General features: G+C 44.0%; 1 protein-coding gene and 1 long non-coding RNA gene across 13 annotated transcripts in view; one reads left to right on the forward strand and one right to left on the reverse strand.

Annotated features, from left to right (window-relative positions):
* Window positions 1-4992: 4992 nt before the first annotated feature.
* Window positions 4993-6762, reverse strand: LOC310828569. Its single transcript, XR_014557028.1, has 2 exons — window positions 6668-6762; window positions 4993-6212 (listed from the first exon to the last, which is right to left on the reverse strand). It is a non-coding gene; the product is annotated as an uncharacterized lncRNA (long non-coding RNA).
* A 1635-nt stretch (window positions 6763-8397) lies between these two features.
* Window positions 8398-17052, forward strand: part of ABI1 (abl interactor 1) — a 96255-nt gene continuing 87600 nt past the window's right edge. For 9 of the 12 annotated variants that reach the window (XM_083704957.1, XM_083704963.1, XM_083704962.1 and 6 more), the window contains exon 1: window positions 8410-8757. In XM_083704957.1, the coding sequence (XP_083561083.1) occupies window positions 8641-8757 (117 nt within the window). In that variant the 5' untranslated portion in view covers window positions 8410-8640. Of the gene's footprint in view, window positions 8758-17052 lie in introns of all 12 variants that reach the window. The other 3 variants (XM_083704967.1, XM_083704958.1, XM_083704960.1) reach the window with 1 other exon arrangement.

Genomic DNA, 17052 nt, shown 5'->3' on the forward strand with positions numbered 1-17052 from the left:
AAACAGCAAAGCTATACGCTGTGTGGTGCCTTAGTGTTCATGCTTGTACATTGGTAAATAGGCATGTGTGCACTGTAGACAAGAGGCACCCAGCCATCTATTCCTCTCCAAGATTTGACTTCTGGAGACCCCGAGGGAGGGAACTTAAGCCTGTAGAATTATAACTCCAGCAACTCACACAAACATTAAAACAAGTCATCCTTAGCAACAAAACAGAGACAGTTATTTACTAGGAACAAAGACAGGAAATTGGGGCTGACTGATAAACACGAGCTGTTCTCAAGCATATAAACTTGTTTGTTCATATTCAAACACAAGCGTTTTCTATGCTATATCAACATTATCCAATTCCCTTTCATACTTATACCGAAACTGAAATCTAAACCTGCTGCATTAATCAAGTATTGCAGAGGTATTTCTAATAAATATACATGACTGCCAAATATATCTTGTGTTGATGATCAGATACCACAGTGATCAGTGTATGCTTAAAATGCAGATAGCATTGGTGAAAGAAGAGAAGCTGGAATGTAGAACTGTTATACTAAAAGGCCGCTTGTGCATTATCACCAGCTTAATCCCTTTTATTCTTGGCCCAGTAGCAATGGTCCATCAATATGGGGGGAAAGGATAGCCATGCTGCTCTTGAACCCCTTTAAAAAAGCAGCTATATGTGTTATCCTTGCACAGGAGAGGAAACACAAATTATCTCCAAAGAATGGAAATTTTTATTAGTGGGAAGGATTGACTTTAGGATTCTGTGTTTCAGGTATCAAAATGCCCTTGGCTAGTCACCATAAAAAAGTATTGAAGAAATGGATGTGATCTGAGGAATGAACCAGAGTCTTCTGCTTCCCCACAACCATTATATTTTCCCCAGGGAGCCATAAACCTTTTAAGCACAAGGAATCCTTTGATGGTAATTAAGACAAGAGCTCTAACTTTCACACTGTGCTGTAAGAAGCAATATTGGCCGAGATGAGAAGCTGAATTCTGAAACAAATGAGAGTGTCCTTATTATACAGCTACAGCAAAACACAAACACAAGAGAGATTCGTTCCTTTGTATTCTACCAGTTGGCCTCCTTTGTTTTTCTTGTTCTGCTTAGTAACTGTTTATGATCATAAGGTGCTTGGGGGAAATGCTGAAAGACAAGCAACTTTTGGTTCCGCCTCATCTTGAAATCTTTCCATTCCCGCTGGTCATTGCAAGAAGTGCACTCTGTAACAAAGATATCGGGTGTGAGCTTTTTTTTCTTCTTCCTCCTCTCTCCCATTTTTCCTTTTGTGTGATGTCTTTGTAAGCAAGAGGGCAGGAACTGCCATATAACTGGCAATTACAAGCCACTCTAGAAGCCTCTTTTGGATGGAACGTGGGATAAAAAAGGCACACACACACACATTCTTCTGAAAATCCACTTCAGATTTTTCTCGTAAGGTCTCCAGTACTGCTGAAGGTGCATAATGGTGACCTACATGGATATGCAATGAATATGCAATATTTTATTGTTGTTTAGTCGTTTAGTCATGTCCCACTCTTCATGACCCCATGGACCAGAGCACGCCAGGCACTCCTGTCTTCCACTGCCTCCCATAGTTTGGTCAGACTCATACTTTCATATCTCCAATTTTCTTGAACAGATCTCTGGTTTTCCCCATTCTATTATTTTCCTCTATTTCTTTGCATTGCTCGTTTAAGAAGGCCCTCTTGTCTCTCCTTGCTATTTTTTGGAGATCTGCATTCAATTTCCTGTATCTTTCACTATCTCCCTCACATTTTGCTTGCCTTCTCTCCCCCGCTATTTGTAAGGCCTCGTTGGACAGCCACTTTGCTTTCTTGCATTTTCTTTTCATTGGGATGGTTTTCGTTGCTGCCTCCTGTATAATGTTATGAGCCTCCATCCATAGTTCTTCAGGCACTCTGTCCACCAAATCTAAATCCTTAAACCTGTTCCTCACTTCCACTGTGTATCCCTGCCAAGATAACTCCATGGACAAAGACGACAGGCATATAAAAGTTATGACACTGGAAGATGAGCCCCTCAGGTCGTAATGCGTCCAACATGCTACTGAGGAAGAGCAGAGGACAAGTCCAAGTAGATCCAGAGCTGATGAAGTGGCTAGGCCAAAGCCGAAAGGTCAGTCAGTTGCGGATATGTCTGGAAGCGAAAGGAAAGTCCAATGCTGTAAAGAAAAATATTGCATAGGAACGTGGAATGTAAGAACCATGAACCTTGGTAAGCTGGATGTGGTCAAAAATGAGATGGCTAGAATAAATATTGACATCCTGGGCATCAGTGAACTAAAATGTATGGGAATGGGCGAATTCAGTTTGGATGACCATCATATCTACTACCGTGGGCAAGAATCCCGTTAAAGAAATGGAGTGGCCCTCATGGTCAACAAAAGAGTGGCGAAAGCTGTACTAGGATACAATCTCAAAAATGATAGAATGATCTTGATGTGAATCTAAGGCAGACCTTTTAACATCACAGTAATCCAAATTTATGCACCAACTACCGGTGCTGAAGAAACTGAAATTGACCAATTCTATTAAGACTTACAACACCTTCTAGAAATGACACCAAAGAAGGATGTTCTTCTCATTATAGGGGATTGCAATGCTAAAGTAGGGAGTCAAGAGATAAAAGGAACAACTGGCAAGTTTGGTCTTGGAGTTCAAAACAAAGCAGGGCAAAGGCTAATAGAGTTCTGTCAAGAGAACAAGCTGGTCATCACAAACACTCTTTTCCAACAACACAAGAGACAACTCTGCAGCCAAAGATGGAGAAGCTCTATACAGTCAGCAAAAACAAGACCCGGAGCTGACTGTGGCTCAGATCATCAGCTTCTTATAGCAAAATTCAAGCTTAAACTGAAGAAAGTAGGAAAAATCACCGGGCCAGTAAGATACAATCTAAATCAAATCCCTTATGAATACGCAATATCACTTGTCTCTTATCCAGGCTAAACTTACCAAATTCCTTCAACCTGGCAGAAGAGTGATTCAGAAATGCCAATTTATGTATTTTTTAAAAACCCATTTACCTCTGATAAAAATGAATCTTTAATCTCTGTTTTCCTCCATATCTGACTTACTGGCACAGAGAACCTGTTGACTTCCAGAATTTTGTTGGACTGCAACTCCCTGGCTGTGCTGGCTGGGGCTGATGGGAATTGGAGTCCATCAACATGGGGGGGGGGGGCTGGTTCACTGTCCCTGTTTTGTAATAAAGCATGGAACCTCGTCCGCTTCTTTACATGGCGTTTGTAGACAGATAACATTCCTCCACACAGCATATTTGAAAAGGGGGGTGGAAGAAAATCCAGAAGTGTCTAGACTTATATTTATTTATTTTAAGGCATGAATATAGAAGAGAAAAGATAGGAAAAGGAAAGATTGGTACAGAGATGGCAAACAATTGCAGTATTCATTGATTAGGGGAGATAGGGCAAGTTGCATAATGAAGCGCTGTCACACAGCTTATTTTTGTCCTTTCTGTTTTTTGTTCCTTCTCAGACCAGCAATCTTGCATTTATTTTTGGGCTCCCCACCAGCTTTGGCTGCCTAGCAATGCCTGGCTGGAGTGTGCTTGCTCCTGCTACTGCAAAATGCTACAGGCTGCCTAGCAACAGGCAATCAGAGTGGGCTGCGTTGCCCATTTAGAAAGCACACCCAGCAGGAAGTCAGAAAAGGTGGGCTCCTTTCCTTCCCAGGCTGGCGACTCACCTTGAATAAGAGGAAGCTTTTTACTGAACTAGAACCAAAATCCCTGTACACTAAAGCCCTGGGGCTGGACACACACACACGACGGAACTGATTGCCTTACCAATACATACCTGTTCTGCAGCATTTATCGGATGAAAAGATGCAACATCCTATCAGCTTCCCCCAGGCAAATAAGAATGAATGTTCAATAAATAGCCAATCTCATCTAACCTCCCCGCAAACTTTGCACAAACTAATCAGAATGAACGATCAATAAACAGGTCATTTGGAAGTGACTTTCATTGTTGTGAAACTGGAGCCATATCTGCTGTTCATGCCCCCTTATACTGCAATTTGTATTATAAGGGGAGGAGACTGATTCTTCATTTATTATGAACTCTAACTGGAGGACCCACTGAAACGTGGATATCTTTATTATTCTAGTAACGTTCAGCTAAATTCTCTCTATATTGAGTGAAAATATAACGCATTGAGAACTCCCATTTAATTCCCCTGTAAATTTCTCTAGTATTCCTTTTGTGTTCAGATCAAATCTTACTGATCTGTGTCAGTAAGAAATTAATTAGTTCAGTTGCAGGTATCAACACACCTTTCAATTACTGCTGTGTTTTCCAGACTTTATATTTCAGTGACAGTAATCCAGAAGCACCCCAAAGTTTGTGGTTTCAACTGTCAAGCAAAGCAGGGTGTAGCTATAGACAATACCTGTGTTTCAGGCCATGTGTGCTTAGGCTTCATGAGTGCCTATATCTAGCAGGGCTGCCAACTTTTCCATTAGTCCCCACAGTGGTGCACAATCGGGGCAGAGGAAGGGGGGGTGCGGTGAGGGTGGTTCGCCCCAGGTGTCACCACTGGGGGGGGTGACAAAATGCCGGGCGGCACTCAATGCAGGGCCCGCAACGCGCCCGAGCCACGCATCTCTCCTGGGAGTGACGCAGAGGCTTGGGTGCCCACAGGCTCCACACTGCCCCAAACGGTCCGCCCGTGGCCTTCCCCCTCTGCTGTAGGGTGGCTGAGTGGGAGGAGGCAGGCAGACTCCTTGGAGGCCCCGCAGAACGTCCTGTCCCCTGGCTGGCCCCTCCCTTCCCAATGAAGCTTTCTACAACTTGGAAGCAAACATCATAACTGCTAATCCCAACCACCGTTAAAATGCAAAGCTGCATGGTCCAGCCAAAAGTTGTCAGTTTTGGGCTGCATCCGCTGTTACTCATCATCAGAGCAGACCCACTGTAATGAATAATGGACACAAGTAAATTAGGTCCATTTATTTCAATGGGTCTACTTTGAGCAGAACATAGCTGGATACAACTTCTTATTTGTATCTCTAAAATTCCACTGGTTTTACATTCTGAGTGGCTGAATGTTCCCCTACCCTGGGTCAGCATTAAGGGTCAGCACTCCTGGACAGCTGGTAAGTGCCAAAATCTGTACCTACCTTATCCACCTAGTTATCACACTTCCCGAAACAATACATGAACAGAAACAGTCATGGTTCCAAAGTCACACTTGCCTGAATTTTGTAATGCAGTTTTCCAATATATAAGTGCATCTATTAGTGAAAATAACATGCAGACTGTACTAGATAAAAAAATTCCTTCCAGTAGCACCTTAGAGATATCTGAAGAAGTGTGCATGCACACAAAAGCACATACCAGTGACAAACTTAGTTGGTCTCTAAGGTGCTACTGGAAGGAATTTTTTTATTTTGTTTTGTCTACAGTAGACCAACACGGCTACCTACCTGTAACTAGACTGTACTACAGTAGGAGAAATAGCTTTGCAAAAATGCGTATAGTAGGAAAAATTGCAAACAAACATTAGGAGAATTTTGCATTAAAATGCTGCTGGATTTTTATTAGAACTTCCCTCCCCCGCCCCCAAAAAGATACAAACCAAGGCTGATGTGAAAATGTGGAAAACCAAACTTAAGATCAGAAAAATGTGAATCTGAAGGAAGTAAGATTGTTCACCCATCCCTAAAGTAGGTGCTGTGGCACCTACCAACTACAATTTGAAATGATATTCCTGGTTTTAGGACTGCCACGTTTAAGGAGGGTACATTGAGCTCTATGTTACACATTATTATCATCTTTGCAGTTGGCACTAATTGGCATTCTTGCTAGAGACTTCTGCAGGAAAAGAAGCAGCAGCAGAGGATTCTGGGACTGCCTTGAAACGGAATGTCCTGTCACAATCCCTTTGATGTTCTTTCCATATGAAAATCAATCAGCATGATGCCATAAGCAAAGCAGATGGTGAGGTTTCATAATCAAGGCTTCCATCCTAAAATTCATTTGTGCCAGCTATGGAGAAGGGAGATGCTTTCCTATAAAGTCCTATAATGATGTGAGTGTCAGAATCCTCGGTGCTTTCTTCTTTCATGAAGATAACACTTTACATATTCATACTATTATTTCTGCCCTTCTCACATACTAGCCTTCTGCAGTACATCCACAGTGTCTTTCAGGTGATCCACGGTGTGCCTGTAATAAATATTCATATTGATTATTTAATTGCATTTCTATTGATTCTTTTATCTTTATATTGCATTTTATTGTATTACAGTTTGAATTCTATGGAATTTAAATGGCAATACAATGACACCCACTATAAAAAATAAAAGTAGCAATAGAAATACAATTAAAAATCACACAGCATCTATCCCAGTGCATTACAATTGCTACAACCAGTAGCAAAATTGTGACCTGCCAAGACTCTCAGCAATTTTCAAGTGGCTGGGGGCGGGGCGAGCCTGGAAACCACTGCAAAGATCATATACATACATGTATATAGCTGTTTCATAAAATTTGTACACTGTTTGATTGTAAAAAATAATAATAACAGAGTGGTTTACAAAAGATAAACCAGTAAAAGCAAGAAAAAATTACAATTCTACTTTTAAACTTACATGTTAAACTACTAAACAGACTAAAATTACCTCAATTTCCTAAGCATATGAGTAGGCTTGTCTGAACAGGAATGTCACCGAAAAGAGTATACAGTGGTACCTCAGGTTACATACGCTTCAGGTTACATACGCTTCAGGTTGTACACTCCGTTAACTCAGAAATAGTGCTTCAGGTTAAGAACTTTGCTTCAGGATAAGAACAGAAATTGGGCTTCGGCGGCGCGGCAGCAGCAGGAGGTCCTATTAGCTAAAGTGGTGCTTCAGGTTAAGAACGGTTTGAGGTTAAGTACGGACCTCCGGAACACATTAAGTACTTAACCTGAGGTACAACTGTAGTGAAGGCACCTGCTTGATTTCAATAGGCAGGGAGTTCCAAAGTGTGGGTGTTGCCACACCAAACAACCAAGTTTGCACAAACGTAGAGCCGATATTATGTGGCAGCTATAGTAGTGCCAACTGCTGATCAAAGTGGGCACATGTAGGGTAAAGCTATCTCATAGGTCCCAAATATTTTTATTTAGCTGTACTCCCATCTCTGTTGCAGAATGAGAAGTCCTGAAAGCCCACTGATGTCAGGAGGCTCAGGCCCATCAAATTCTGTATGAATTGCAAATATGGCTGCATAGTCCTGCCCAACCCGCTTGTGTACTGTGGAAACTTCACTTTTGGAGGTTTGGGTGGGTGTACCTGGCTGTCTACATCATACACATTGCTGTTTCCCCCCCTGTAATCATAAGGACTAAAGGTAAAGGGACCCCTGACCATTAGGTCCAGTCATGGACGATTCTGGGGTTGCGGCGCTCATCTTGCTTTACTGGCCGAGGGAGCCAGCGTACAGCTTCCGGGTCATGTGGCCAGCATGACTAAGCCGCTTCTGGCAAACCAGAGCAACGCACGGAAATGCTGTTTACCTTCCCGCCGGAGTGTTACCTATTTATCTACTTGCACTTTGACGTGCTTTTGAACTGCTAGGTTGGCAGGAGCTGGGACCGAGCAACAGGAGCTCACCCTGTCGCGGGGATTCGAACCGCCAACCTTCTGATTGGCAAGTCCTAGGCTCTGTGGTTTAACCCACAGCGCCACCTATGTCCCAATCACACACATATATATCTTCTCTATATAGAATCATCATTATTCTTATTTATTAAATTTGTGTATCTCTCTTCATCCGTAGATCTCAGGGCGGTTCAAAACAGAATCACAGAGTCGGAAGAGACCCAGAGGGTCATCTAGCCCAACCCCCCCTTGCACTGCAGGAACCACAGCTAAAGAATTCCTGACGGGTGTCCAGTTTGTGGGGGGATGGGGCTGGAGGCTAATATTTATATTTTCCTAGGCTTGGGGGGTGGGGAAACCACAGTATTTCCGGCACGCGCATGTCAGCACTCAAAGCTTTCTGCCTCTCAAGGGCAGCTTAAATCGGTTAGAGCGCGGTGCTGATAATGCCGAGGTTTGCAGGTTCAATCCCCGCACGGGACAGCTGCGTATTCCTGCATTGCAGCGGGTTGGACTGGTCCGACTGGATGACCCTCAGGATCCCTTCCAAGTCACTCCCCCATCCCTGGGAAACCCTGCCGGGTTCGCCCCCGCGGATCCCAGGGAAACGAAGCCACTGCCGGAGCGCAAGGAGATGACGGCGGCCGCGTCCTATTACTAATATAGACCGAGCAAAGCGGGAAAGAGGAAGGGAGGGAGGCAAGAAAGAGCCGTGACTACATCTCCCGGCGTGCCTTGCGGTCGCCTTTTCCTGCGGGGCGGGGGGGGAGGGGGACGGCGGCTGAGAAGGAAGGCGGGCGAAAAAGGAGGCAGGCGAGGGACGGGCGAGAGCGAGAGCGAGAGCGGCTCGGTGTGGGTGGGAGGCGGGGGGAAGCGAAGTCTCTGTGGCGAGAGCGAGGCGAGGAGAAGGAGGAGGAATCCCACAATACCAGGCGGGCTGGCTGGAGAGCTTGCGGAGCTCCCGCTGTCTCTTTAATGCAAGAGGAAGCGATGCGGAGGGGTGGAAAATGGCAGAGCTGCAGATGTTACTAGAGGAGGAAATCCCTTCTGGCAAGCGGGCTTTGCTCGAGAGCTACCAGAACCTCACCAGGGTCGCCGACTACTGCGAGAACAACTACATCCAGGTAGGCAGGAGGGAAGGCAGCGCCGGCGGGGAGACCTCGCTTGCCTTTCCTGGGGGGGCGGCGGAGGGGGAAGCCAGTCGCCTCCCTTCGCCTTCACGGCAGGGGGAAGGGGGGGGGAGGACCTCCCCTAGACACACACACACACTCGCTCTCTTGCACACACACACAAACACGCACACACACACACAGGAAGTGGGCAAGGGCTGTTGCGAAGGGGAGAGAAGCACCCAGCCCAGACACGGGCAAGCCTCTCCGGGCACATTGTAGCGCCCAGCCCAGGCTGCGAGACATGGTGTCGCCTTCTTGTCCCCTCCACCCCGACCCTCCCCCAGTCCACTCCCTCGGCGTTTCCCTTTAAACTTTTGAACCAAACGAGGGCTTCCTCTCTTCCACCCACCCAGCTCCACCTCGGGGCTGTGTTTCCCTTGAAGCGCCTGGGGTGGGGTGGGGTGGGGTTTAATGGACGGTGGCTATTCCGTCTGCTCCGATCTGAGGGTGTGTCTGTAAGGGTATCTTCTTCTACAGCCCTCCCTGTGTTTCTGCGAACGTCTGGAGGCAGAAGTGCCTGGCTGGGTGGGGGAGAAGTGGTTCATGGGTTTAGCAAGAGCCCTGCCTGTTTACCTTCAGACTGCTTCCCCTCATATATATATATATATCTTCTCTCTCTCTCTCTCTCTCTCTCTCTCTGCCTCTCTCCATTAGTTTCCCTTTGGGGTTCTGATCATATCTCAATTTGTATGTGTTTGTGTGCGGTTTAAAGGCCATTGAGAAAACTGGAAGTAGAAAGAGAGAGTATATTACATCAGACTTCTCTCAGGGTTTTTTTTCTGAGGGGTGGGAGCGGTGTGGTGTGAGGGTTATGCCTCCCCCCCCACTTCAAATATGTCGAAATGAATGCAGCGAAATGACTTTTGAAGTGAGACTTGTTTGGCTTGTTTACTGTAGTAATGTGAAATCCTGAATTTGTGAAAGAAGGGAAGGGGGGTGGGGGTGGGGAAAAACTACCCCTGCCTCACGCTTGTGTATGCATGCGCACGCCGCACACACTTATAAATTACTTCATGTAATTTAATAATGCAAGCGAATTCTCTGTGGACACTGTTTATTTAATATTTGGTGTGTAATTCATACCAAGTCCAAATGAATTGTGTTCCTGGCATGGTGCTAGATTGCTGAAACGATAAATTTCTGAGAGAAGGGAGCTGCAGGTATGCAGCCAGGAAAAGTAAAGCATTATTTTTTTAAAAGGATACACTGGTTCTCCTCAAAATGGGCTGACCTGTTTATTTCATATAATTAATACATTCTGGAGTGAAATATTTAGGCTCCATGAAAGAGAACCTGTGTCTAAGGCCCCCATCTGCACTACTTTAAACCACTTTAAACAGGTATGGTTTCTCCCAGACAATTTTGGGAACTGTTAGGAGGACCCTTATTCCCCTCCCAGAACTGCAGTTTCCAATGTTCCCTAGGGAAAGGGATTGACTATTAAACTACACTGAGAAATGTAACACTGTGAGGGGAATGGGGAGGTCTCCTAACAATTCTCAGCACCCTTAACAAAATACAGGCCTCATGATTCTTTGCAGAAAGCCATGCCTGTTTAAAGTGGCTTGATACTGCTTTTAAATACATAGTTCTGATGGGGCCTTTATGTTACTCAGAAAAAGAATCTTAATTGTTACTCCTTTTTCCAGTCTATCTACTAGCCTTGTGTATGTGTGTGTGCTTCAAATGCATTTCTACCCGTCTAAATGATCTTTGTAACTTCTAAAGGGCTTAAACAGCACAATCCTTTGTGTGTGTCTACTTGGGAATGCGCCCCACTAAGTTGAATGGCAGTCCTACGCTAGGTGCTCATAGGTTTGCAGCCACTGTCCCCACTGATTATTTTCACACATTTCGGTGGGGATAATATTTAGGAAAAGGCTACAGCAACTTCACTATTTTAAAAAAATCTAGATAAAAGTACTGTGGAACCTGTTGCATGTTGCATATGTTTGCCTGGCTACAATCTAGGCTTCACGCTGCTTCGTCCCAAGGACCTTTCCTTAGGCTTGCCTCCAGCATTAACTACCCTTCCTAGCTTCTGCATGCAGTTATGTGGTGATAAGTATATTCAGTGGTACCTCTGGATGCGAATGGGATCTGTTCCGGAGCCCTGTTCGCATCCAGAAGCGAACGCAACCCATGTCCACGTGTCTGCACATGCGTGGGTCGCGATTCGCCGCTTCTGCGCATGCTCGTGACGGCATTTTGACTGTCTGCGCATGCACGAGTGGCGAAACCCGGAAGTAATATTGCTCAGTTACTTCCTGGTTGCTGCAGCGCTCAACCCGAAAATACTTATCCCGAAGCTACTTCAACCCGAGGTATGACTGTACAGTAGATTTCTCTCCCTCTCATACCCATTTTTTATTATTATTATGGCATGCACTGAATTTGGGAGTGGTTTGGTATCGCTATCTGAATGTTCTCCATATTGCCTTTACTTGGAATATTTCTCTGCATCCAAGTAACATTTTTCATTGAAAAGTTAAGGCCCAAATTAGTTGTGACTATGGCAGATCTATGTGTTTAAACACTTACCTCCCCCCATTCGCACAGAATGAAGGGTGTTGGGGATTCATGTTTGAGCAGCAAATGGAGTACGTGGATGAGTGCAGAACCTATGCCTGCCTGCCTCATCACAGTTTGTCCTCCTGTGGTGTTTTTCTCCTCAGCTGAACTCTAGTAGCAATGTGAGCTTGGCTAGAAGAAAAGTGTCTGTAGAGACAGGCTGTGGGTAGGGTGGGAGGAGGAATCTGCTTTGAATGGATTTAGAAACACAATTGGCAGTTCTGACCCGATCAAGCTTTGGACCACCTCTTTGCAACAAGTAACCACTTATACCCAAGTTGCTTGTGCATTGTCAGTTTTCTAAAAAGCCTAAGTATATATAAAATTATATACAGAAGCATGTATATAATATGTGTGTTTTTATGCAGTTGCATATAACAATGTACTTTAGGAAGCCTGGAGTGCATAAAATATTAAATGCATAATATTTTAAAGCACAAAATAAAAAACCCACTCTTCTTACTGATCAAGGAGTGGGATGAGAGTTGGAAAAGAAACAGTGTGCAGATAAGCTCAATATTAAGATTTTTGGAAAATTTCTTTTCTACCTGTGGGAAATAAGTAGGAAGTCATCCTGTAATCGTGCACTGTTTTTATGAAAAAGGAATCCACCTTTCTAGATTTTTGGGTCAGATCTATGCTTAAACACATCAATCTGCTGTCATCAGTAGTTGAAAAAAAATCAAATGTGAGTTTATTAATTAAATGCTCTTTCTCCCTTAATGTGACCAAACTTTCTGCTTCCCCCACATCACCACCTGGTGTCAAGTGAGGATAGGCAGCAAAGTATTTTCTGCTTCCCACTGAGTCTTCAATATTTTGTTCTTTAGATACAGGAAAAACATGGACTAGCCGTGTTTTAGAGGTTGTACACTATGTGATATATTCTAAAAGGAAGTTCTGACTCTCGAGTGGCTTCAGATGTTACTCATCAGGGCTGCCAGCTTGGTGTTTGTGTTCGCCCACCCCCCCAAAATAAAAAATCAGCTTGTGGCACTTGTTGGTAACATCTAAAGGGGAACTTCTGTAGGAAACTCTGCATCTGACATACTACAAGGATCAAGTGACTGAGCCTATAGTGGGAATGTCCCGGATCACTTCTGCTGTGACTTCACTGGGTTCTAAGTAAAATCCTATTTCTTGGCCTCTTCTACCCCCTTCCCAAACCCTCCACCCCTGGTAATATGGGGATAATATTAACCTACCTTCCATGTCTGTTGTAAAGACATGGAAGGCTTACGAAAAGTGCTATTAGTATTGATAGAAGTGGGGAAATGCATTTTGAATATAATTCCTGTTGTTCTGTCCTGTGCAGTAGTGGTAGGAGGGGCTATAGTCTTAGTCAATTTATTTATATACCGCATTTCCCACAAATATATTATTTATTTGGATATCTAATTGGCTCTAGTGCATATTGTGCCAAGGTCTTGGCAATGCACCAACGCTAATTGGGCCCTTCACTCATGATTCAAATTGCGCTCAAAGCAGTTTGCATAAAAAGGGAAAACAAAACTTAGAGTAGGTCACCTTGCCTCAGATAGTTAAGCATTAGTTCCAAGCAAGAAAGGTGCTAGACTCTCTGTCCCAGCTATACAGTGACATACAGATGCATAGCTTGTGTGCCATTCTACAGCTAACAGGCTTTTTGCAATGATGCTCTGAATCTTCTATAACTAAGCATGACTCTCCTGAGGAAGAGCTCACAATGCATTGGGACTCTTGGGATAGCTATTGCTTTGCACCATTTGTCGCCCCCCCCCCCTTTCTGTTGCTTCTATAAGTCCTCGGGAGACCACAATTCTTGCATTAGGTTTCATAACTTCTAACGAATCCATCAACTAAAAGCTTGGGGAGCACTTATTTCATGCTGCTGATGTGCCTACCATATGACCTTAGCATGGATCCCTCTCAGGATTGCTTGGAATTTGCTGCACATTTTTTCCACTTTAGTTTAACTTGGATCTAATTTAGGATGTGTGGGAATCCTAGAGGGGTACGGCTGTGTCAGCAATAGGCATTGAGGGCAAACCATCCTTGCAAATGTACCCACATTTGTAATATTATATGAACCTTCATAGTGGTTTCCCCCAAAATTTCCCATAAAAGCTGTCTTCCTCTTCGTTTACCAAGCAAGATGTAGCCTGAATATGATTTGGCATGTTGCTCCTGTTTAGACCACACTGGCGTTTACACATGAAGTGATTGAGGAGAACAGGTTTTACGTCTTGGCACTGCCAGCAGCTAAAAGTTTGACCTGCCTTTCCACAACCGTAAGAGTTAAGCAGTTTGCTTGCCCCCCCCCCTTCCACCTCCTGCTTCAGAGTTTTCTTGCTCCACCCAAAGAAAGCTGCTGATACAAATGCTTCAAAAAGGCGAGGTTGCTTTTGGTTTTACTCATGGGAAATATGACACATACTGTGGTGTTGTAACTGCAGCACATGTTTTGACCTGTTGGTTGGTGTTTGTGTATGTGTTTGTGTGTCATTCTTGTTGTGGCAAACCTGTCCAGCACTATGCTTTTTTCAAATACAGTAGCTTGTTAATACGTTTACCCCAGTGTGGATAAGTCCGCCCCCCCAAAAATAATTATAACTAGCATTCGCTCATATAAGCTCACATAACCTGCTTTCAAAACAGAACCGAATGTCAACAGCTGGGGGTGAATGAGGGGTGAAAAGGTATTTTCCCATGCTAAGGTGTAGAAGGAAGAACTCGTGGGTGTTTTTTTTTTAGGTTAATACCTAATTTTTCTGCTTTTATGTGGATTTAGCCCAATTCAGTATAAAGTGATAAACAAGTTGATAATACTGATTTGATTTTTAGTGTAAGACAGAGTTATACCAGCAGTTGTACAAAGCCATCTGCTCTGCAGTTGGACTAGTGTAGAGATTACTTTTCTAGGGGATTGAATTTGCTAGTAGTGTCAATGTCTATGGTCCTGCTGCCCCAGGATTAGAGAATGTAACACACAGGGCAATGTAGGGCTATGTGTGTGTGTGTGTGCCTGTGTGCATACAAGCTGGGGGCTGGGAAAGAAATCTCTGCAGTTGGTGTTTGCATCGGATTCAAACTGAGTTCCTAGTTCTTGTTGAATTGCACGTTCTTGTCCCAACCTCCTTCCCTGTGGAAAGCAAGTCGTAGCACCTCAAGATGCATGACTAAAAAAAAAGGAGGCATGAGGAAGATGCATAGTTAAAGAATACAGTGGTGCCTCGGGTTACATATGCTTCAGGTTACATACGCTTCAGGTTACAGACTCCGCTAACCCAGAAATAGTGCTTCAGGTTAAGAACTTTGCTTCAGGATGAGAACAGAAATCGTGCTCCGGTGGCGCAGCAGCAGCAGGAGGTCCCATTAGCTAAAGTGGTGCTTCAGGTTAAGAACAGTTTCAGGTTAAGAACAGACCTCCAGAACGAATTAAGTACTTAACCCGAGGTACCACTGTAGATGTGTTTGCTTAATTTTTTTGGAAAATGCTTTGCTGCCACTTCACTTTAAAAAACCACACCCAGTATACCTACAAGAACGAAAGCCAACAACCATAACATGTGCTTTAGTGGTTAGACTGTTTGGGTTTGTATCGGGGAGGTCCACAGTTGAATCCTTGCACGTCAGTGGAGTTCACTGGGCGATCCTAGTTCTACTTCTTGGCTTAATCTACCAAAAGAATTTCCACGTATGAAAGCTTCAAGCAGGGATGAGGTGCCTGTAGGGCTCCATCAGCCTTAGCAAGCATGACCAGCGGTCAGGGATGTTCGGAGTTGTAGCCTCAACAACATCTGGAGAGCTGTAATTTCCTTTCCCTGCCTTGGAGCTCTCAAAATCACGACACGCCTTTAAGAGAAAGAGAGCGCGGAGTGCATCCTATAGAAAGGGACTGGCTTGTCTTCTGTCGCCACCTCCATACTGCTGAGCGGATATGGAACAGGTTTTGTCTCTCAACTGTCTCTTGATCAGAGCACATGCGGATCTTCTGGCGACGCCTAACCTTGAAAGAGCCATTTGACATCTTGCTTTTCTGTGTGTGTGCTTGGACAAGTGTGGCTTAAACCAGGCTGCCAGTTCTCATTGTGAAAGTCTAAATTTAATCACTGTAAAAGACAAAGGGCTACCACATCCAAATCTTCTGGATTTGAATCCTATTTCTGTCTTCCTCCGACTGCCGAAGCTGTAGCTGCCAATATTGTATTGTACTGGAAAGTAAGCTTCTGGCTACCATGTGCAGTGACGCAAGCAGCAGCAGCCAAACAGAATTCTACATAGTAGCCTCCCCTAGCCCTCTGGGTCAGATAAGCCTTCTAGGTAATCAGCACTTTATCTGAGAGGAATGAAAAGGGGACGATGGTGGAAGAGACTTGAAAGGAGCCAGTGAGGTTCAAAGCATGGAGGAAATTAAAAGTGTGTGTCAGCTGCTGGATGCAGAGAAGGCATGAGGAACTGAATATAAATAAAAGGAAGCTAATGCAAATACTGCGGGGATTTTAGGATTTGACTAATGGGGGGAAGATTGCACAGCTGAATTATTGCAAATCTGTCTTTAAAATTTCCAGATCTTGTTTTGTAGGCTTCACTGCTGTGAAAAGAGAGAGAGAGAGAGAGAGAGATAAAAACATGTCTAGATGAAATGGAGTGAGGTAATTTATTTTATAGCCAGGCTGCTTTAGAATAGAGAACCTTAGCTGCTACTTCTGTGATGGACATAGATAGAGAGAAGTGGGTGTCTTGATCAGTTTTTCTACACTGCCCAGCCTGATATTCAGCCAGACCATTTGACCATCTTACTCAATATCATCCATGCTGTCTTGCAGTGGCTCTCCAGGGTTTCAGACAAGTAGATCTCCCAGCCCTACATGGAAATGTTGGGGAATGAATTTGTGACCTTCTCTATGCTCCTTTTTGCTTGTGATATATATATCCTGATGTATGGATTATTACCATATTGGCCTGAATATCACCATCACTTTCCCCCAAAATTCCAACTGTGAAAAGTTAAAGTGTGACTTATATTCACGACCTTATGGTATGCAGCCAGGAGCGCGGGGCAGACAGCTGATTTTGTGGTGTGCTCTGGGTGGAAGCTAGATCCGTGTAAGTATGTGTAGCCAACAGTGGATTTTCTGTATAATAAGGTGGTGCTTCTGTGTCATTACGTAGCTGCAAAATAGTGTCCAGAAACTGAGCCGCTTGTGTGGACTTGTTCTAGGCTCAAGGTTGATGGTAGATGATATTCCATCTGTGAGCAGAAGTCCTTAGGGGAATTCCTGTCTCTTAAAATACAAGTCACAATTCATCATTTTGTCCTCGATTTTTTTAGACATGGCTAAACAGCATAGCCATTTAATTATATTTCAGATTGGTGACGAATTACAATTCTATGAAGATGACTTGGTTTGCATAGCAGTTTTCAGTTGAGTATTGTCTCACCTGGCTGCAGGAGATTGGGTAATATGTTGGATCCTCCTGCAACAAGTCTCATTAAGAGCTAATTAATATAAGTATAAGTAAAGACTTAAGGAAGCATTTGCCATTTCTCCCTCTCTCTCTCTCTCTCTCATGCTGGGCAGATGCATTATTTGCTTCAGTGTTTGCAGTTTGCCTAAGGAAAATCTACTAATTAGATCAAATGTAAACTTAGGGTCATATTCAATTCTAGTTTCAGTCGGGTTAGAATAATGT

This window comes from Podarcis gaigeae (genome assembly GCF_964106915.1).
Source record: "Podarcis gaigeae genome assembly, chromosome: 12".
NCBI classification, from domain to species: Eukaryota; Metazoa; Chordata; class Lepidosauria; order Squamata; family Lacertidae; genus Podarcis; species Podarcis gaigeae.